The 23980-nt window shown below is 40.1% G+C and overlaps 1 protein-coding gene across 1 annotated transcript; it reads left to right on the top strand.

Annotated features, from left to right (window-relative positions):
• Positions 1-297: 297 nt before the first annotated feature.
• LOC130294629 (modulator of macroautophagy TMEM150B-B-like) lies at positions 298-23705 on the top strand. Its single transcript, XM_056544777.1, has 6 exons — positions 298-473; positions 1094-1153; positions 3736-3803; positions 6549-6676; positions 9956-10133; positions 22671-23705. Exons 1-6 carry the CDS (start codon positions 409-411, stop codon positions 22865-22867), a joined length of 696 nt encoding a protein of 231 aa, XP_056400752.1. The 5' UTR covers positions 298-408; the 3' UTR covers positions 22868-23705.
• The last annotated feature ends 275 nt before the right edge of the window (positions 23706-23980 follow it).

Below are 23980 nucleotides of genomic sequence, written 5' to 3'. Positions count from 1 at the left end.
GGTTTGTGGAATAAAATGAATTCTGCAGAATTAAAAACATATTTCTTGTAAGCTTCTGTAGCAACTTTGGCACAAGGGTGTATGAATACTCAACACCCAGTGTGACTATGAAGTATAAAAGATTTAAAAAAAATCCACTACTCACCTGCTAAGTCTACTGCCTCTTCTGTGATGGTATTTCAGAGGTCCCAATGGTTTTACAAAACTTCTGGACAACCCCTTTAAGTTTTTGATATTTCTTGGTTATTGTACAATGCACTAATACTGTACTAGGTCTGTGTACAGTATATTGCATGCAGTCTATTAATCAATCAATATGTAGATACATTTATATATGATTATAAAATTAACTGTTAATTTTCCTTTTTTAATTTAAATTTTTAATTTTTTTGTTTTCTCGTTGGTGACATGTGGGCCTGGGCTCTGTTACCGATATCCTTGACAGTATGGTCCACAGCTGGAATATGGATTGTGTAAGTTGCATTACAGTGAAGTTTATCTTTGTATCTGGATGCTTCACCTCTTTTATTATTTTTTTTGTGAATTCATGGTCATTCAGATGTTATTATGCAATTCTAGGCAATCTATAGAATGGCTAAAATTTTATTTTATACAGTTTCTACAAATTTTATGTGATGTAAACAGGAATACTGTCAAAGTATAAAATACTATCTCCAGCGATGCCGCCGGTGACATTTTTATTGTCATGTCGTTCATTAGGCAGTCTTTGTTAATGCCAAAAGATGTTTTCTACATTTCTGCTTTCTACCTTAATACTGTAGATTTTTTTTTTTTTTTAAAGACCAACTGAGGAGTATTCTACATACATTAAATAAGGCTTATAAAGAAATCTGTGTTTGGCCTCTAGTTCTGTAAGTTTTATAAGTAGAAGGCTGTGCAGAACCTGTCAGTACTCTAACTAGTATATGGGCATTTGCATGGCTTATTATTTTCATATCAACCCACGTTAGACTCTTGCTTTTCTTAACCCACCACCACCACTACCACTACTACCACCACCACTTTATTCTGTCATTCACCACCTTTCATGGTTTAAATTTTAGATTTTTCTCATGTTTTATTCTTTCTCTAGGTATGAAATAGCCGTGTCCAATGGCTCAGTCAACGTGACAGAGAATTTTCCTTCTATCAGGTGATAATATATGAACTTACACACAATGGAAGAGATTTATCAAAACCTCTTGAGAGGAAAAGTTGTTGATTGCTTGCTATGGACAACTCAGCAACTTTTCCTTTCGACAGGTTTTGATAGATCTCCCTAATATATTCAGGGGCATACATAGAATACAGGGTTCATCAGGGGCATAGAAAGAAACCATAGGGTTAAAGTAAAATACTATTTTAAATTGCCTCCTTAAAAAATCAGCTAACCTAAGCACTTGTCTGTAAAATACTGCTTCTGATCTCTTTACAAAGTATATGAGGGTCAGGGTTGAAGTGGAAGTGACATACATTGCCCCAATTTGTTCCAGACACATTGGGGGAGATTTATCAAATCCTGTTCAGAGGAAAGTTGCTAAGTTGCCCATAGCAACCAATCAGAATGCTTCTTTCATTTTTGAAAAGGCCTCTGGAAAATGAAAGAAGCGATCTGATTGGTTGCTATGGGCAACTCTGCAACTTTTCCTCTGGACAGATTTTGATACACCTTCCCCATTGTCTGCCTTCTGAGTGTCAGCCACATAGTTAAAGTGTACCTGTCGTCAACAAAAACTTTTAATATAATGTAGATAATACCATTATATGTATATTTGTAATATACATTGGTTTAAAAATGTGTATATTTTTGTCCCTGCAGCTATTGCCTGTGTTTCTATGAGGAGTCCAAATAGAGGAAGTGTGGGTGGAGAAGCCGGACAGTGTGCACAGAGGCTCTATAACATGCTCCTGGCTCATACATAAGAATGATTGACAAGCCAGGAGTCTGCACAGATCCCTGCTTGTCCTACCCTAACTTCCTGTTTTTGGACTCCTCATAGAGACACACAGGCAATAGCTGCAGGGACAGCATTTTTTTTTACCAAAAAAAATAAAAAAAATTTTAACCAATATATAAACCATGAAAAAATAGAGCTACCAAAATAACTCAGATAAAAAAATATCAAATTTTATTGAACATCACTTGAGATAAAACATGAGGTATAACAAACAATAACACACCAATAAAACCACTCAGTGGAATACTGGACATAAACAAGTATATATATTAATATTAAGAATGTGCTGCACATAGGACAATGTAATCTAACAAGGACTTCAGCTTAGCCATATATATAGTGGCTAATATCCCTTCTCCAATCTGTAGTCTGAAGTGCATGATTCACATTGAATATGGTCATTTTTTATATAACACCAAAAATTAGGTGTCCCAAAATTCTATGTGCACTCACCCATGTTGGTATCTATCCACTACACCGCTGAACCCCTACAGCTGCTGTTTCGCTCTTTCCTCAGGGGGCTTGCTAACTCTTGCTCTACGTTCCGTTATACAGTGGTCCCTCCTATATTATATAAGGTTATATACCTTTCTGGAGTACGCATGCGCAGTACACATTAGCCGAAGCGCTTCCGATCTCGGCGTCTGTAAACATAGTGCGAGCGTCATAGCAGATACAGCTGAACGCTCGTTCTGACGGGGTGAGGTGGAGAAAGGGCAGCGGGGTTCTCCGGAAGTGTGCTGTGTGGGCGCCGAGAACAACGGAAGACCGGAAGCGGTATTAGCTTTCTAGAATACGAGTTAACAGTAGTAGTATATAAGGGAATGGAGAGCAAGAGTTAGCAAGCCCCCTGAGGAAAGCAAAACAGCAGCTGTAGGGGTTCAGCGGTGTACTGGATAGATACCAACATGGGTGAGTGCACATAGAATTTTGGGACACCTAATTTTTGGTGTTCTATAAAAAATGACCATATTCAATGTGAATAATGCACTTCAGACTACAGATTGGAGAAGTAATATTAGCTTCCATAATTTCAAGCCACATAGATCCCCTGGTTTTTACCTAATACTGTGTAGTCTGGTTCTGTGTTCATACTGATTTCCACCTGTATCCTACTTCTTGATAATCTACCTATGTATATTAGTGAGGAGTATAGGACAGATCAAAAGCCGTATTGGTCTATTCACACTGCAGAATTTCCGCGTGTAGAATTCCACCTCAAATGAAAGCTCAATAGACTCCTATGGGATGCTGCACTCCCATTCACACTTTTAAATTTCCTCATGCTGAATTTCCGCACGGATTCCACACCAAATCCGCACAAGCCTGAAACGACCCAAGGAAGCTGAATTGGTGCGGGAAATTCTGTCATGTGAATAGACCCGAAGACTACAGGATCAGATTGCACATATCTTGTTTGTAGTCTGTTACCATGGACACCTAATTGTTTTCATAGCATCTGTTGACACAAAACTGTAGGACATTATTTATGAGGAATTTTCAAAGTATGTTAATTTTTCATTTTAGGTTAATTGGAACAATAAGATAATGCCTGCAAAAGTAGACAAATTCTATAAAGGATGATTGTTGTCTGATAAAGTAATGGAAGGTCACTTGGAGGCGCTCAGTAGAGATCTGCCCTCAGGGAATCTAGAGGCTTCAGTAGAGATCTGCCCTCAGGGAATCTAGAGGCTTCAGTAGAGATCTGCCCTCACTTTATTAGATAAATTATGTCTTCAGTACTGACTAAAGGGATCTCTTTTTTTTTTTTGGACAGCAAATGTGGGACCTATCCTCCCCAGAGCTGTATATTTGGCCAAATTCTTAATGTTGGGGCGATATTGGGTAAGTATTTTGGGTAAGTTAATAGCAGACTTACAGTAAAATGTTATCTACTGATTATGTATTTTTTTTTATGCATTTCCCTTTTTTTTAAACGCAACAATGAAAGGTCTTTAAAAGTGTATAAGGGATCACAGTCTTTGTGAAGACATTATAGACAGTGAAATTGCACCCACTGGCCCTGATTTACTAACATGATCCCGACTCTTTTTATCGGGTTATGCCACACAATTTGTGTTGCATGTCCTCTGCAACACTTTGTGCGACACATTTTACCAGTAAAAACCAGACGGTTTTCTAATTACTCTGAGTATTTTTTTTACCCGACTGAAGGGGCGTGGTTTGCATAATTAGGGCCGTTTCCCAACATTTTCCTGAAAACCCGACAGTTGTATTTAAAAACCCACCAGAAAAATACTGTAGTCAAATACTGAACTTGAAAACCCGACTGCATTGAGGTGTGAGGAATCTGTTAAAAAGTGTGGGTTTTTTGAAAATCCTGTTACTTTGTCCCCTTAGTAGCTTTTTATATTAAATTTTTTATTTATTTATTTGTTTATTTTTTTGCAATTTTCCTTTTATCTATTTTTTTTAAATTCTTGGCTTTCATTTACTTTTATTTTTTACTTTTTGTTTGTTAACCCATTAACGACCATGAATGTAACGTTACGTCCTGGTGCTAAGTAACTTTGCTTTATTTATTTGCTTTACACTTTATTTTTCCTGTGCAACACTTTTTTTCCCCCGTGTGACAGAATTTAATATCATGAGACAGAATTCTCCCGTATTGATAAATACGTGTGATAAAAAATAGTCGGGGGGAATCTGAAAATAACCCACTCTTTGTAAATCATGGCCACTTTGTATAAACACCTGTGAGATGCTTCACTGTAAAGAGGATTGTTAGGTGACAGGTTCTCTTTAAATTTGTGAATTAAAGCCAGAGTGAGTTGGAAAGAAAGGCACCAAGTTATTACTTCTCATAATAATGTAGTTACATATCAATGAGATTTGAATTTGAATTGTACTATGTATTTCTTAAATCTTTTTAACGTAGTTTGAAACAATGTGCTTCCTAGCATGCTGCTTGGAAGAAGGTGGGAGCCACAGTAGTTCTTGCATGCCTATTGCTAGTAAAAGTCCACATCTGTCCGTGATACCCACGACTTCCCCCTGGTTTAGAAATAAGTTTTTGCAAATAAATCATGTCAGATAATGACTATTGAAAAAAGCCATTTAAAATTCAGAACAATATTTTAGTATCATTATTTTACTTTGCTATCTCACATGAGTTGTGTGTAAAACTAATTTAAAAACCAGGGAGAGTTTGCAGGTATTTGTACAAATAATACCCAACACTACAGCTGTGCCTGCGACATCATATACTGTAGGGTCTGTCAGAATGTAGTGTTAGGTATTTTTCTTAAAAATCGTGATAGCTGCTAATCTTCATATTTATCTGCTTCAGTTAAAGGGGTACTCCGGTGAAAACCTTTTTTCTTTTAAATCAACTGGTGGCAGAAAGTTAAACATATTTGTAAATTACTTCTATTAAAAAATCTTAATCCTTCCAGTACTTAATAGCTGCTGAATGCTACAGAGGAAATTCCTTTCTTTTTGGAACACTGATGACATCACGAGCACAGTGCTCTCTGTCCATTTTAGCAACCATGCATAGCAGGTGTATGCTAAGGGCAGCAGGGTGGCTCGGTGGTTAGCACTGCTGCCTTGCAGTGCTGGGGACTTGGGTTCAAATCCCACTAAGGACAACAATAAATAAAGCATTATTATTATTATTATAATAATGTCAGCAGAGAGAACTGTGCTCGTGATGTCATCAGAGAGCATTCCAAAAAGAAAAGAATTTCCTCTCTAGTATTCAGCAGCATATAAGTACAGGAAGGATTAAGATTTTTTTAATAGAAGTAATTTACAAATATGTTTAACTTTCTGCCACCTGTTGATTTAAAAGAAAAAAGGTTTTCACCGGAGTACCCCTTTAATATCTCTGCATCAAGAAATCTGGGAACATTTCATGTGAAGATGTTCTTTTTGGTCATCAAATCACCCTGTATTCTGTCAGACATTGCTGCATATGTAATTCCATGGTTAATGAAGCGGCTGTACCGTTCCCTGATTTCATTCTGGGTCCCCCATAGTAAAAACAGATTATTTACATAGTTATCCATCATCATGCCCACTTCCAGGATTGTGCTGGTGATGTGAGCAATGACTATAGGTATTTAGCTATTCCCACTGAAAGAGACTGTTCAATTGTATAGACAACTGAATATTATCCTGTGACTGTAGAGAGGACATTTTGATCACACAACGTTTTTTCTTGATATTAAAAGTCCTTATATCTGTTATCTGACAATTGCTGGGGCTCTGTTATTGGGGCTATCATAGAGTGACATGTTGACAGGGTTTTGTGATAGCTCCAATAACAGAGCCATTTTATCACAGTTGTTTACTGGTTCATCCCTACCTGCCATTTTTTTCATTCCTGCTTGCTACCCCTGTTTGCCTCTGTCCACGGGAGATGCATGGACATCATTGGATATGTTCAGTTCAAAGACTATCTTAAGCAAAACACCTTTTGTAAGTTGTGACAGTTATCAAAGGTGCAAAAAAAAAAAAATCTATATTTTATGATTTGCTAATGGTTAACAATATAATACCCTGGATTTAAGATGTTACAATGTCATATTACATATAACAATACTAATTCTTTTTTTTTTTTGTCAGTGATCTGGATCATTGTTATTCGGTTTCAACAAATCAGAGATTATGGCTGCTGTTCTCCTGTAAATTCTTGGGGTCTGGCTATAGGATTTCTTTCTGCTCTAGGAACTTCAATAGTTGGTAATTTTCAGGTGAGTCTTAAAACAATATGTAATATAAATTGCTCCTGTTGTGTTTTCTACTGTGGTAGGGGCTATTAAGAACAATGCTTCTATATACTTGTGATGTTGTTACGGGTAGATGGAAATGCAGGCAACATTGAGTCCATGTGCAGAACAGTGTTTGAGCCCCAATTTTCCATCTGGTACTGTGAGATGGGTGTGAGTCATAGAAACCCTGCATTCTGTCTCTCCATAAAATATTTCACTGGTCTGTCCCTCCACTTTTATTTATGAGTCGTGGAGGGGAGTCATTGTCTTCAATCTAATGAACATCAGAGATGGCTCCCTTTGGAGGAATGGCTCCTATGCTCATGCTGTATGGGTGCAATACTACTGTATCTTTGTGACATAAAAGTATCTGATCAGAATTCACCAACTAAAAACATTTGTCTAGTCCACAAGTGACTCTGCAGGGATGTTCCTGAATCCTGAACAGCCATTCAAAGTCTGCAGTTGCAAAGAAGTCATATACATATATATATATATATATATATATATATATATATATATATATAGACAAAGAATAAGTCAGCCAGCACTTTAGTTGATACCAAACTATTATATGGACCTGGCCTACAGGTGCACGCTACTAGGCTAGATATACAGCAACAGAAGAATGCAGCAGCACCCTGCCAGCACAAAGATATAGGTGCAACATGAATATGCAGTTAAAACATGGAGAGCTATACAGCTATGGTGTAATAGATGCAAATGTGAAACTATGAAATAGTGGGGCACTTAGCTCGCAAATTTGTCTCCGCCGGCGGTCAAATAGCTTGGACCGTCCCACCGCGATAAGGTGGCCTCCTTGGGACGGACCCTACACTGTGAATATGCCTCTGTGTGAACAGTTCAGTAAGCATGGCAGGGTCTGGAACATCCAAGACACCTTATATACACACACCTGATAGAGGTGGGTGGGGTGCAAGGCCAACATGGAGGTAGCCACTCCCCCGTATGTGCAATACAGACAAAGAATAAGTCAGCCAGCACTTTAGTTGATACCAAACTATTATATGGACCTGGCCTACAGGTGCACGCTACTAGGCTAGATATACAGCAACAGAAGAATGCAGCAGCACCCTGCCAGCACAAAGATATAGGTGCAACATGAATATGCAGTTAAAACATGGAGAGCTATACAGCTATGGTGTAATAGATGCAAATATGAAACTATGAAATGGTGAGGCACTTAGCTTGCAAATTTGTCTCCACCGGCGGTCAAATAGCTTGGACCGTCCCACCGCGATAAGGTGGCCTCCTTGGGATGGACCCTACACTGTGAATATGTCTCTGTGTGAACAGTTCAGTAAGCATGGCAGGGTCTGGAACATCCAAGACACCTTATATACACACCTGATAGAGGTGGGTGGGGTGCAAGGCCAACATGGAGGTAGCCACTCCTCCGTATGTGCAATACAGACAAAGAATAAGTCAGCCAGCACTTTAGTTGATACCAAACTATTATATGGACCTGGCCTACAGGTGCACGCTACTAGGCTAGATATACAGCAACAGAAGAATGCAGCAGCACACTGCCCTGCTTTCTGGCTCTTCATAAAATATTTCACTGGTCTGTCCCTCCACTTTTATTTATGAGTCGTGGAGGGGAGTCATTGTCTTCAATCTAATGAACATCAGAGATGGCTCCCTTTGGAGGAATGGCTCCTATGCTCATGTTGTATGGGTGCAATACTACTGTATCTTTGTGACATAAAAGTATCTGATCAGAATTCACCAACTAAAAACATTTGTCTAGTCCACAAGTGACTCTGCAGGGATGTTCCTAAATCCTGAACAGCCATTCAAAGTCTGCAGTTGCAAAGAAGTCATATATACATATATATATATATATATATATATATATATATATATATCTATATATATATATATATATATATCTGTACTTCTATATCATATAAAAATGCTTTTATTCTTCCTTTACTCCACAAGCTCCACTCTGTATCTCATAGAAACATAGAATGTGTTGGTAGATAAGAACCATTTAGCCCATTTAATCTGCCCAATAATCTGAATTCTATCAATAGTCCCTGGCCCTATCTTATATGAAGGATAGCCTTATGCTTATCCCATGCATGTTTAAACTCCTTCACTGTAATTGCAGCTATCACTTCTGCAGGAAGACTATTCCATGCATCCACTACTCTCTCAGTAAAGTAATACTTCCTGATATTACTTTTAAACCTTTGCCCCGCTAATTTAAAACTATGTCCTCTTGTGGTAGTTTTTTTTCTTTTAAATATGCTTTCCTCCTTTACCGTGTTGATTTCCTTTATGTATTTAAAAGTGACCCGCAGGTCCTGCGACACCAACCAGGTAAGTACACTTACTATACAAATATATACACATTAAATTAAAATAATTTCAATTATAAAAGGGGTGACAAGGGGCTAGCTAAGGATGAGGACCCCACCTACACCTAGGGACTCTGACTTTGGGGACCTCACCACAAGGCAACGGACGCAATCCGGTGCAAGGACACCCCAGCTCCAGGACAAAAACTACATTTTTACCCAATACACCCACTTCACAGGTCCTTTAATCACAATCTCTTCATCCCAGCTCTGCCCCACCTTACTCAAACACAGCATCTCCAGGTGAATATGTTGGTCTGGATTGCAAGCCGTGCCACCTTCTATTTTTGGCCTACAATCTCATCATCACAGCTTAGCCCCACCTGAGGACTGAATATGAGGTTGGGTATGTAGATGGGATATAAGGTCAGGATATGAGGATGGGATATGATGACGGGATATGAGGATGGGATATGACGACAGAATATGAGGACTAGGTATGAGGACGGGATATGAAGATGAGATATGAGAAGGGGGCATGAGGACAGGATGGGAGGTCGGGAGATAAGGACAAGAGTGTCATTGATGCTTTTCTCTCCCACAAGATTTAGGTTGGAAGAAATGCTGGGTACTCTGCTTGTATTTACATAAAGCAAAATAAATAAAAAACAGCCTAAACCACAGCTTCTGGCTCCGTCCCCTATACATACATCTTATAAAAATGCCAAAAGTGGGACACAATTTAATAATATCAATTCAGAATGGAGCTGTTCTGTAACTACGAGGAACATATTTATAGCAGTTTTCATTCATAGTATCCTGTCTTATATTGGTGGTTTCAAAGCACAAGCCTCATTGTAGCGGGATGTAATGCTGTATCAGTACATAGGACAAAGTTGGTCATATGTAATTGAGAACATTTGTTCTTCTGCAGACATCCAATGCCCATGTGATGCATCTTATTGGAGCCTTCCTGGCATTTATCTTTGGTACTATTTACTTCTGGATACAGACAGCCCTGACCTGCATGGTAAAGCGAAGACATGGCGGCTACTGGATGGTAGTACTGCGGTGTATTCTAACAGTTTTTGCAACAGCATTGATTATCATGAGTATCCTTAACAAGGCTGTGTACCATAAAATGCACATACTGTTATAACTCTGACCTGTGAAGAGAAGGAGCGACTTCACAGGGAAATGAATACAGCTCAATGTGGACATGTTCTGAACAAGTGGTTTCCAATCCATGGCTCTTTAGACAGACATGCTCTAAGACAGTGTTTCCCAACCAGTGTGCCTCCAGCTGTTGCAAAACTACAACTCCAAGCATTCCCAGAGAGCCAAAGGCTGTTGTGAGTTGTAGTTTTGCAACAGCTGGAGGAGCACTGGTTGGGGATCACTGCTCTAAGCAGAAGAAACGTTTGTGTTTTTCTGCTTTATAGTTTGGTCTATTTCATTGCCTAGAAGTCACCTACAGACATGGCCGTAAATGTTGGCACCCCTGACCTTTATAAAGAAAATGAAGTATTTCTAACAGAAAATGATTGTAGTAACACATGTTTTGCTATACACATGTTTATTCCCTTTGTGTGTATTGGATCTAAACCAAAAAAGGGAGAAAAACAAGCAAATTGGACATAATGTCACACCAAACTCCAAAAATGGTCTGGACAAAATTATTGGCACCCTTTCAAAATTGTGGAAAAATAAGGTTGTTTCAAGCATGTGATGCTCCTTTAAACTCACCTGGGGCAAATAACAGGTGGGGGCAATATAAAAATCACACCTGAAAGAACATAAAAAGGAGAGAAGTTCACTTAGTCTTTGCATTGTGTGTCTGTGTGTGTGTCACACTAAGCATGGACAACAGAAAGAGGAGAAGAGAACTGTCTGAGGACTTGAGAACCAAAATTGTGGAAAAATATCAACAATCTCAAGGTTACAAGTCCATCTCCAGAGATCTAGATTTGCCTTTGTCCACAGTATGCAACATAATCAAGAAGTTGGCAACCTATGGCACTGTAGCTAATCTCCCTGGGCGTGAACAGAAGAGAAAAATTTATGAAAGGTGTCAATGCAGGATAGTCCAGATGGTGGATAAGCAGCCTCAAACAAGTTCCAAAGATTCACAAAGGAGGTAGTGCGGCACTGCGTGAGTGTGCTGGATTAGGAATGGCAGGTGGGAGTTGGTGTAGCTGTAATGCCTCTGGTGGTGCTTAGATACTATAATAAGCAAAGTTCATGATATCCGTGAAGAGAAATGAAAATATCGGCACTCACCAATGTGGCTACAGGGTCTTCTTTATTGAGACATACTCACATGCGGGGTACAGAAGAGAGGGGAGTGGGGGGACAAGTGGTGGCCTAGTTTCGCACACTTGGTGTGCTTCGTCCAGCCATGACCCATACTGCCTATGACTGCCTTATATACAAGTGAACCTAGTGCTTCACCTATCATGCACCTGAACATCTCTCACATGATCAGGTGACATGGTAGGGGGGAGGTGTGTTAAAAGCAAAGATAGTTAGAAGCATGCTGAGAGCTCCGGTTTGTCGTTTAACCCTATGTTGCCTGTGGCATTAGTTTTAATGATCCATAGTGTCTCCACTCGTAATAATTTCGATTCTATTCGTTCATACTTATTACATGACACTTTCTCTAAGCCTACAAAGCGTAGTACATCAGGGTTATTGTTATGGGCTTCTCTTACGTGGGCCTGCAGACGGGACGCTCCTGGCTTTCCAGCGCGTATGGTATAAAAATGTTCCCTAATACGCATCTGGAGCTGGCGTTTCGTCTGGCCTATGTAGAAGAAGCCACAGGGACATATTATAGCATAGACAACATTTTTCGTGCGACAGGTAATTAACTCTTTAATAGTATGAAAGACTGCTCCTAGCCATACGTGTTTAGTTTCCCAGCAATATCTGCATTGATTGCAGTTTTTACACTGGTGGGTACCTTTAGGTGTGATGTCACTAAGCCAGGTTTCTTTTTTCGCTGATGTATTGCTACTCTTAGATTTATTTCTTAATTTATCTCCTATGGTGAGGTTCTTTCTGTATGTTATGCGTGGTTTGTTTTCTCCTCTTTTTTTCAAATCCTCATCGGCTTCCAATAGAAACCAGTTTCTACGTATAGCTCGCTCTATCACTGGGTTCATAGGAGTGTTTTGGAATACAAAGGTGAATCTTTCTTTTAGATTTTCCAACTTATTAAGTGGATTTTTATTTTTAAGTAGATCTTCCCTCTTAGTTATCTCTGCTTTATTTCTACCATAATTTATTACATCATCAGGGTAGTTGCGTTTTTTTAACCTTGTTACTAACTCATTAGCCTGTATTACATAAGTATCATTTTTACTGTTATTTCTTTTTAGGCGAATAAATTGCACATATGGAATGTTCTTTTTTGTCATAAATCTGTGGGAGCTATTAAAATGTAGCAGTGTGTTTTTAGCTACTGTTTTTCTGTAATTTTCAGTAATTATACAGTTCCCTTCAATAAGGAGTTTTAGATCCAGAAACTCTAAAGTCTTGCCTCCATAGTTATTGGTGAAATGCATATTCACACTATTGTTATTCAAGTATGTTGTGAACTCATTAAATAAGGCTTGCGTGCCGGTCCATATTAGGATGATATCGTCAACATAGCGATAATACATTTTTATGGAAGGGAGATATGGATTGGTAGTACTGTATATAAACCGATTTTCAAAACTACTCAAAAATAAATTTGCATAGGCACAGGAGACCGGTGTCCCCATAGGGGTGCCGGTCTTCTGTTTGTACCATTGTTCGCCATGCATAAAGGTGTTATTATGAAGTACAAAATCAAGGCCCTCTGTCACGAATTCAATCATATTCTCAGAAACATTAGCTTGTGTGAGAGACTCTTTCACTGCCTGTATACCCGCCTCATGGGGGATACGGGTATACAGGCTTGTGACATCTATCCAACATAGACTACTCCATCCTTTACATGAACTTCTTTTAAAATTTGAAGAAGATGCTTAGTGTCCTTTACATGTGACAATATAGATGTTTGTAATGGGGTAAGAACCCAGTCTAGGTATTGAGACAGAAATTCGGTCGCTGAGCCGATCCCGGCTACTATTGGCCTGCCTGGGGGTCGGCTCAGCGATTTATGAACTTTTGGCAAGTGGTACCATCGTGCTGGTTTTGCAATATCAGGTAATAATTTTTCAGCATTTTTTTCTGATATAACCTTTCTAGTAACATATTTATGCAAGAATGACTTCAGATTATTAAGAATCTTGGGGGTTGGGTCGGCCGACAAGGGGGTGTATGTCTCAGTGTCAGCCAGCTGTCTGACAGCTTCCTCCATATATTCTGATGTATATTGCACTACGACACTCGCCCCCTTGTCGGCACGAATTACAGTAATATCCTCCCTTTTTTCTAGCCGTTTTAGTGCCTGTAGTTCTTGACTGGAGAGATTCATGGTAGGATTCGGGTATATCATAGCTTTTACGTCTCTTGTGACGGCTTTGACAAAGGAGTCTATACTACTGCCTTGTGTAACTGGTGGATTAAATTTAGATTTTTTCCCTTTATTGAAAAAACTACTCTCCTTCCCAGGGTCATCAGTAGACTTCCTATCTTGCTCGAATCCTGTAGCTAGCATAGCTATGCATTCTCTGTCTGTACCATCAGTATCGGGAGGGAAGAACCCTAGGGGACCTATACATATACGATTGTCACTCTCACATATCTGCTGACTAGATGTAGGTTTATTTGAGAAAAATTTATGTAAACTGATTTCTCGAGTGGCCCTTGCTAGGTCTATTTCGAAGGTAGTCTCATTGAAACATTCTGAAAGTCCATAATTAAGTCCTTTCGTGAGGAGGGATATAGTGGCTGAGTCCAGTGGGTCGGTGGTAAGATTGATGACATTGGAATTTAGGTTTTGTTCCTCCATGTTGCAGTCCTCTTCTTCTTTGGTTCTTGCATTGATGGGTCTTGGTCAGTTTTTCTTTGCCTTTTGTCTTCCTCTTCTAATTCTTATTCTTTCTCTAAAGGGATGGCTTCATATTTATTAGTAGATGCTTGTTCAGATTGTAGTGGCGTTTCCTTATGCGTTTTTTTCTCCGTTGTGCTATGGTGGCTTGTGGTTGGATTGTTATAATATTTATCTGTTTTGGGTTTGTGGTTTCTGGCTTTTTTATTTCCTGGTTTGTTCGCAGGATTCTTATTCTGCCAGATAAATTCCTGATTCTTATCATAGTCCCTTTTATCTCTGACAAATTTATTGCGCTTCTTAATTTTTAGATCTTCCTGTAATGGTAGCAATCTATCTTTTAATTTCTCTAAAAATAGGTTGGTTTGATCGGGTGATGATCTTTTAATGTATTCCAATTTTGCTTCCTGTAAACATTCTGTGATTTTGTCGTGCTCTATGCGACTACGTGTGAGGACTATATGCAGTAGCTTCATAGCGTGTTCGTGATGAGCTTGGATCCATGTTTGAGTAAAAATAGCATCATCCTGGAAAATTGCCGGTTGCTTATACATACGTAAGCCTCTAAGGGCTCTGTCGCATTGCTCATACGATTGTAGTGAATGAATTGTCCAGAAGAATGCAATTTCCTTCTCTGATAATGTGGTAATACGATGTTCAAGGGTCTTCAGACTGATAACTTCTACTTCTTCCTTGAGGTTACAGTCAAGGAAATATCCCCCCACATCCTCTCTTCCTGTGAGTATCGCTGCGTCTAGTTGCTCCAACATAGCCTGCTCATCTATTTCCATGATTTCCAGGTGTGTCACACTCTTGCTGACTGGCAAGTCTGCTGTGCGTGCTCTGCACTATTAGAGAACTAGATAGGTAGCAATTCACAAAGGAGGTAGTGCGGCACTGCGTGAGTGTGCTGGATTAGGAATGGCAGGTGGGAGTTGGTGTAGCTGTAATGCCTCTGGTGGTGCTCAGATACTATAATAAGCAAAGTTCATGATATCCGTGAAGAGAAATGAAAATATCGGCACTCACCAATGTGGCACCACTTGTCCCCCCACTCCCCTCTCTTCTGTACCCCGCATGTGAGTATGTCTCAATAAAGAAGACCCTGCAGCCACATTGGTGAGTGCCGATATTTTCATTTCTCTTCACGGATATCAAGTTCCAAAGATATTCAAGCTTTCCTGCAGGCTCAGGGAGCATCAGTGTCAGCGCGAACTATCCGTCAACATTTAAATGAAATTAAACATTATGGCAGGAGACCCAGGAGGGCCCCACTGCTGACACAGATACATAAAAAAGCAAGACTACATTTTGCCAAAATGAACTTAAGTCAGCCAAAATCCTTCTGGGAAAATGTCTTGTGGATAGATGAGACCAAGATAGAGCTTTTTGGTAAAGCACATCATTCTACTGTTTACCGAAAATGGAATGAGGCCTACAAAGAAAAGAACATAGTACCTACAGTGAAATATGGTGGAGGTTCAATGATGTTTTGGGGATGTTCTGGGTGCCTTGAATGTGTGTAAGGCATCATGAAATCTGAGGGTTACCAATGGATTTTGGGTTAGTGTTGAGCGGCATAGGCCATATTTGAATTTGCGAATATTCGCGAATATATGGACGAATATTCGTCATATATTCGCTAAATTCGCATATTCATAATATTCTCGTTTTATTTTCGCAAAATTAACATATGCGAAAATTAGCATATACAACAATTAGCATAAGCGAAAATTCGCACACCAGTGTCACACAGTAGTATTAGAGCCTTCTTTACACCACACAAGCTGAAGCAGAGAGGGGTGATCACTGTGATGTGCACTGTGAAAAAAAAACAAAAAAAAAACAAACGAATATTCGTAATTACGAATATATAGTGCTATATTCGCAAATATGCGATATTCGCGAATAAAATTCACATTGCAAATATTCGCGAGCAACACTATTTTGGGTAGCACTGTACAGCCCAGTGTCAGAAAGCTGGGTTTGTGTCCGAGATCTTGGGTCTTCCAGCAGGACAATGACCCAAAACATACGTCAAAAAGCACCCAGAAATGAATGGCAACAAAGTGCTGGAGAGTTCTGAAGTGGCCAGCAATGAGTCCAGATCTAAATCCAATTGAACACCTGTGGAGAGATCTTAAATTTGCTGTTGGGAAAAGGCACCTTCCAATAAGGGAGACCTGGAGCAGTTTTTAAGGGAAGAGTGGTCCAACATTCCGGCTGAGAGGTGTAAGAAGCTTATTGATGGTTATAGGGAGCGACTAATTTCAGTAATTTTTTCTGAAGGGTGTGTAACCAAATATTAAGTTAAAGGTGCCAATAAGTTTGTCCAGCCCATTTTTGGAGTTTTGTGCGACATTACGTCCAATTTGCTTTTTTCTCTGCCTTTTTTTTGGTTTAATTCCAATACACACAAAGGGAATAAACATGTGTACAGCAAAACATGTGTTACTGCAATCCTTTTCTGTGAGAAATACTTCATTTTCTAGAACAATTTCACGGGTGCTAACATTTATGGCCATAACTGTATACATATTTACAGAATCTGAAAAAGGGATAGAAAATATGTTATATCGAATGGTATTAAAGGACATGTCCGGTGCTCACTTTTCTTATTGTATCCATTCCGGGCTGCAAAAAAAAGAAAATAAGCTTTCTCTTACCTGCATACGCTCCCCCGATGCTCCGGTACAGGCGTTCGGTCCCCGGGCTGTATTCTTCTTACTTCCTGTTAGCCCGGCACGTCACATGGAGCTTCAGCCTATCACTGGCTGAGGCGGGACATCGCTGCGGCCGGTGATAGGTTGAAGCTCCGTGTGATGTGCCGGGCTAACAGGAAGTAAGAAGAATACAGCCCGGGGACAGAATACCTGTACTGAAGCACCGGGGGAGCCTAGGCAGGTAAGAGAAAATTTGTTTTCTTTTATTTTTCAGCCCGGAACGGATAAAATAAGAAAAGTGAGCACCGGACATCTCCTTTAAGAGGTGTGCATAAGTAAGAAGAGGATATAAGAGAGTTCATTTGACCCAGTGAATTCACAACCCATTATCCTAGTAGGGTCAGTAAGATTTGTTTCATTGAAAAAAAAAATTACCCTGGAGGGTTTTGTATGGCTTTTCTCTGGATCAAAATAACAAGGGTTGTACTTTTGTATGTAACTAAAGTATGCATTTACTAACTGAGACTGTTATAAAAATATGAGGATAATTTTATCTGAGGATAGGGGGGTAATCCAAATGCAAAAATGCATCTGCAAAAAATTATAAAAATAGCAGGCGGCACTCCAGGATCTTGCAATTAAAACCGCTTCTTTATTGCCTTATAGCAGGTCTGAAGCAGAGAGGAGCACACTATACAAACAGTTTCACGTTAAAGGGGTACTCTGGCGCTAAGACATCTTATCCCCTATCCAAAGGATAAGGGATAAGATGCCTGATCGTTGGAGTCCCGCCACTGGAGACCCCTGTGATCTGCCACACAGCACCTCGTTGCCATCAGCCCCCGGAGCATGTTCGCTCTGGGTCTGATGACTGCCGATCATGAGGCCGGAGTATTGTGACGAACATGCTCCGGGGGCTGATGGTAACGGGGTGCTGCGTGGGACACCTGCGATCAGGCATCTTATGCCCTATCCTTTGGGTAGGGGCTAAGATGTCTAGTATCCCTTTAACAGGAATGCTTTTTTAAGGTAGTGTGGGTAAAAGGGAACACCCCCACTGAGCACCAATCGTCTCCAGCACAAAATTAACCCCACATGTGTATACATAACAAACAACATGAAAAATACATATAAAAATACATACAAAAAATATTTACAGATTTTATTCTGATTCCGAGATAATTTTTTCGTGACATATTCTACTTTATGTTAGTGGTTAATTTCGTCAATACTTGCATCATTTCTTGGTGAAAAATTCCAAAATTTGATGACAAATTAGAACATTTAGCATTTTTTTCACATATATAATATGTCTACTTTATGTTGGCATCATAAAGTTGACATGTTTTTACTTTTGGAAGACATCAGAGGGCTTCAAAGCTCAGCAGCAATTTTCGATTTTTCTAAACCAGTTCAGTTTTGAAGTGGATTTGAAGGCCTTTATATTAGAAATACCCCATAAATGACCCCATTATAAAAACTGCACCCCTCAAAGTATTCAAAATGATGTTCAGTAAGTGTGTTAACCCTTTAGGTGTTTCACAGGAATAGCAGCAAAGTGAAGGAGAAAATTCAAAATCTTCATTTTTTACATTTGCATGTTCTTGTAGACCCAGGTTTTGAATTTTTACAAGGGGTAAAAGGAGAGAAATCTTCCTAAAATTTGTAACCCAATTTTTCTCGAGTAAGGAAATACCTCATATTTTTTTGTCAAGTGCTCTGTGGGTGCACTAGAGGGCCCAGAAGGGAAGGAGAGACAATGGGATTTTGGAGAGTGAGTTTTTCCGAAATGGTTTTTGGGGGGCATGTCACATTTAGGAAGCCACTACCATGCCAGAACAGCAAAAAAAAACAGCAAAAAAAAAAAATAAACACATGGCATACTATTTTGGAAACTACACCCCTCAAGGAACGTAACAAGGAGTCCAGTGAGCCTTCACACCCCACAGGGAGATATACAATCTTCTTCTATGCGGAGCGCCATTGGGCTTTTGGAGAGAGAATTTGGTTAGAATAGAAGTTGGGGGCCATGTGCGTTTACAAAGCCCCCGTGGTGCCAGAACAGTGGACCCCCCCCACATGTGACCCCATTTTGTAAACTAAACCCCTCACAGAATTTAATAATGGGTGCAGTGAGCATTTACACCCCACTGGTGTTTGACAGATCTTTGGAACAGTGGGCTGAGCAAATTAAATTTTTCATTGTAACAGACCACTGTTCCAAAAATTGGTAAGACACCTGTGGTGCGTAAATGCTCACTGTACCCCTTATTACAGTACATGAGGGGGGGTCCATTGTTCTGGCACTATGGGGGCTTTGTAAACACACGTGCCCTTCAATTACAGACAAATTTTCTCTCTAAAAGCCTAATGGCGATCCTTCTCTTCTGAACATTGTAGTGCACCCGCAGAGCATTTTACATCCACATATGGGGTATGTTCTTACTTAAGAAATGCGGTTACAAATTTTGGGGGGCTTTTTTTCCTATTTTCCCATGTGAAAATGAAAAATTTAGGGTAACACCAGCATTTTAGTTAAATTTTTTTTTTTTTTAATTTCCCATTCCAACTTTAACAAAACCTGTGGGATGTTAAGGCTCACTATACCCCTTGTTACGTTCTGTGAGGGGTGTGGTTTCCAAAATGGGGTCATATGTGGGTATTTATTTTTTTGCATTTGTGTCAGAACCAGTGTCAGAACCAAAATCAGCCACCCCTGTGCAAATCCCCAATTTAGACCTTAAATGTACATAGTGCGCTCTCACTTCTGAGCCCTGAGCCTTGTTGTGCATCCGCATAACATTTTACGTCCACATATGGGGTATTTACGTACTCAGGAGAAATTGTGTTACAAATTTTGGAGGTCTTTTTTTCCTTTTACCTCTTGTGAAAATAAAAAGTATGGGGCAACACCAACATGTTAGTGTAATTTTTTTTTTTTTACACTAACAGGCTGGTGTAGACCCCAACTTTTCCTTTTCTTAAGGGGTAAAAGGAGAAAAAGCCCCCCAAAATTTGTAACACAATTGCTCCCGAGTATGATACCTCATATGTGGCCCTAAACTATTTCCTTGAAATACGACAGGGCTCCGAAGTGAGAGAGAGCCATGTGCATTTGAGGACTGTATTAGGGATTGTATAGGGGTGGACATAGGGGTATTCTACGTCAGTGATTCCCAAACAGGGTGCCTCCAGCTGTTGCTAAACTCCCAGCATGCCTGGACAGTCAGTGGCTGTCCGGAAATGCTGGGAGTTGTTGCTTTTCAACAGCTGGAGGCTCCGTTTTGGAAACACTGCCGTACGATATGTTTTTCATTTTTATTGGGGGGGGGGGGGAGACAGTGTAAGGGGGTGTATATGTAGTGTTTTACCATTTATTATGGGTTAGTGTAGTGTTTTTAAGGTACATTCGCACTGGCAGGTTTACTGTTAGTTTCCCGCTAGGAGTTTGCGCCTCGGCCAAAACTTGCCGCAGCTCAAACTTGAAGCAGGAAACTCACTGTAAACCAGCCCGTGTGAATATACCCTGTATATTCACATGGGGGGCTAACCTCCAGCTGTTGCAAAACTACAACTCCCAGCATGCACTGACATACTGTGCATGCTGGGAGTTGTACTTTTGCAACAACTGGAGGCACACTGGTTGGAGAACCTTCAGTTAGGTTCTATTACCTAACTCAGTATGTTCCAACCAGTGTGCCTCCAGATGTTGCAAAACTACAACTCCCAGCATGTACTGATCGTCAAAGGGCATGCTGGGAGATGTAGGTACGCGAACTACAACTCCCTGCATGTCGAGACAGCCGTTTGCTGTTTGTGCATGCTGGGAGTTGTAGTTTTGCTAAATTTAGAGGGCCACAGTTTAGAAATCACAGCACAGTGATCTCCAAACTGTGGCCCTCCAGATGTTGCAAAACTACAAATTCCAGCATTCCCAGACAGCAAACTGCTGTGTGGTCATACTGGGAGTTGTAGTTTGGCAAGATCTAGAGGGCCACAGTTTAGAGACCACTGCACAGTGATCTCCAAACTGTAGCCCTCCAGTTGTTGCAAAACTACAAATCCCAGCATGCCCACACAGCAGTTTTCTGTATGGGCATGCTGGGATTTGTAGTTTTGCAACATCTGGAGGGCTACAGTTGAGAGACCACTGTATGTATGTTGCTAGGCAACTCACCGGCTTCCGTAGGATCGCCACACACTGCAACAGGGGGGGGGAGAGAGTTACGCTGCCGATCGCTGGTAAGGGACCTCCACCGCTGCCAGACAGTTCCCCCGTTCTACCCGGATTACCGTCGGTGGGCAGAACGGGGGAACTGAACTTTAACACCCCCTGCCCCCGATTTGCTATTGGTAGGTCGTTTTTGACCTTTTTTGAATGATGAGCAGGGGGGTAATAAGGAGCAGGGGGGGTAATGATGAGCAGGGGGGTAATGATGAGCAAGGGGGGTAATGATGAGCAGGGGGGTAATAATGAGCAGGGTGGGTAATGATGAGCAGGGGGGGTAATGATGAGCGGGGGGAATGATGAGCAGGTGAGCAGGGGGGGATGATGAGCAGGGGGGAGAATGATGAGCAGGGGGGAGAATGATGAGCAGGGGTAAACACGGGAAAGGAGGCGGGGGGAGGTTAAATATGGCACAGGGGCTGATAAAAGGGGGAGGAAGGAGGGGGGGGCAAACTGAGGATCAAGGGGAATCAAAGTTGGGGGGATGATGAGGCATATAGTTCAGAGCTATAGTCATTTATTTTACATTTATTTTTTTCCCCTCAAATTTTCCTGTGAAAATGAGGGTGTGTGTTATATGCCAGTGCGTGTTATATGCAGATAAATACTGTCATTCCCCCTCCCCCCTCACATTCAGCAGGACATCCCTGTGTCCTGAAAGATCTTTTCGGGACACAAGGATGTCCCGATTACCTTTCTGTAGCCCCCCCCCTCTCCCCCCAGTGCAATAAAAAGAAGTGTAAATAAACATGGGGTATTGCCACATGTGGAAATGTCCAAATTATAAAAATAATACCTCTAATTAAACCGCACGGTCAATGGCATATGCACAAAAAAATTCCAAAGTCCATAATAGCGTAATTTTGGTCACTTTTTATATCATGAAAAAATGAAAAAAAAAGCTATCAAAAAGTCCGATCAATACAAAAACGATAAAAACGATAAAAACTTCAGATCACAACACAAAAAAATGAGCCCTCATACCGGCCTGAACGCGGAAAAATAAAAAAGTTATAGGGGTCAGAAGATGACAATTTTAAACGTATACATTTTCTAGTTATGATTTTTTCCAGAAGTAATACAAAATCAAACCTATATAAGTAGGGTATCATTTTAATCGTATGGACCTACAGAATAAACATGAGGTGTCATTTTTACCGAATAATGTACTGCGTAGAAACAGAAGCCCCCAAAAGTGACAAAATTGTGTTTTTTCTTCAATTTTGTCGCACAATTATTTTATTCCCCACTTCGCGGTAGATTTTTGGGTAAAATGACTGATGTCATTACAAAGTAGAATTGGCGGCACAAAAAATAAGCGACAATATAGAATTTTAGGTGCAAAATTGACCCATTAACATGCCACCAGTTCTAGAAACAATGTATCTACTCACTGCAGAATCTTAATAACTGACTGGAATCTTGCCAAAATAGACACCTTTCCAAGAGTTAAGATTTACCCCAATCTGTAGACTGGCCTGTTTCAGGGGTTTTGCCTCTCCATCAATACAGGGCAGTGTTAAATTAGCTTGGCAGTGTAGAGGCATATCGAGGTAGATAAGGGGGTATGTGTTTCCTTGCAGAGAGCACGAAGTGTGGAGAACTTCAAGCCATTTAGCCCTCCACTAGGAACTCTGGGAAGAGGAATATGCAAAGCAGCTCATTTACATGCCACCGTTCCTGGATAGATAAGGCAGACCTGAGCGTGTTTACACTGCATGCAGAACTTTAGACTACTTTACTTTACTTACTATTCCTTAACCAATTTTACTAACAGTGATTGTGTTCTCTTTAATGGAAATGAAGTCTGCAGCTGCCATATGTGAATGGATTACAGCCATGATTTTATTTGTGCTATTTGGATTCTTCTGCGTTGACTTCTGGTTTCTTGATGGACTTTTCCTCCATGTCATTAAAAGGATGGTGGTTATTCCCAACGAAGTTCAAGTTTCCACTGTTACTCAGAGCTTATAGATACAAAATGTTACAGAGAGCTGTACAGTGCTATATAGGGATGTTTCCAAGAATGTTGTTCTGCCATGAGCAATGTATGGAGAATTCTGGGATTTTTTATTTATCATGTTAGCAGAAATCTGAACTTTTATGCCTGTCAGTATTGAACAACTATGAATGAAGTCTTTACGCTTGGGCTAGATGACAGTTTATGACAGCTAGATGACAGCTTGGTTTATGACAGTTCATGACTGTCAGGGCAATATGGTAGGTATACAAGACTTAGTCGATTCAGGTTTTGTGATTTAATGTATTTCTGTCACATTCATTTCAGTTAAACAAACAAAAGATCACAGAATATATTTTTATCAAAAATGTCGATGGAGGAAAGACTATATTTAAAAATTTGTAATGTAATTTTTTGGCTCCTCCTTTTATTTTGTGTTTTATTATTACCCATGTAGTAAGCCTGTATACCTTCTCCCTATACACCTGGGCAAATGGTGAGCTGAAAGTACAAACTTTTTTTTCTTTTTCTTTTTCAGTGAGCCTGTAGTATCTGACATAGCTCTAGAATGTGCAATCTAGAGCTGCCCATACACTATAGACTAAAGTTGACCAAAACCAGTCTAGAACATTTGTATTAATGTGTTCAAGACGGATTAAAACAGAAAAAAGGAAGGAAAAATTAAGGAATTAGGGGAATTAGAAGTAAAATACAAGCGAGGAGAGGATCGGGATTTACAGTTTAAAGTGATGCAAAAAAGGGAAGAACTTAGATCTCTCCTGATGGATCAAGCAAAAAAAAAAAAATTTCAAGGTTGAGGAGGAAGAGCTATGAACACAGTAATAAAGTAGGTAAAGCATTGGCGGAAGCTACCAAGACACAAAAAGCTAGTTCATGCATTTCAAAAATTTCAAGAATTATTGGAATACGAGCTAGGCGGGGTGCGAGGAGGAGAGAGGGAGAGGAGGGGGGAGGAGTATAGGGGGGAGGGGCTTAGTTTTTTTTCTATTGTTTGTTTAATTTTTATAGTGGGAGAAGGGTTAATAGGGAAAATAAAAGATATGGCACAAAAATGATTACAAGGTTAGAGAGCAGGATAGGCTTGAGTTGAGATGTAATTGTCTGGT

The sequence above is a fragment of the Hyla sarda genome, chromosome 10 (assembly GCF_029499605.1).
Source record: "Hyla sarda isolate aHylSar1 chromosome 10, aHylSar1.hap1, whole genome shotgun sequence".
Taxonomy (NCBI): Eukaryota; Metazoa; Chordata; class Amphibia; order Anura; family Hylidae; genus Hyla; species Hyla sarda.
Note: the sequence above shows the minus strand (reverse complement) of the source record. Positions and strands in the feature narration are given on the sequence as shown.

Excerpts from the sequence above, each read along its gene's own strand:
- LOC130294629 (XM_056544777.1), top strand. The coding sequence starts at position 409 with ATGTGGGCCTGGGCTCTGTTACCGATATCCTTGACAGTATGGTCCACA. Across the intron at positions 474-1,093 it reads ACAGCTGGAATATGGATTGT|GTATGAAATAGCCGTGTCCA; the intron begins GTAAGTTGCATT and ends TTCTTTCTCTAG. Across the intron at positions 3,804-6,548 it reads TAATGTTGGGGCGATATTGG|TGATCTGGATCATTGTTATT; the intron begins GTAAGTATTTTG and ends TTTTTTTGTCAG.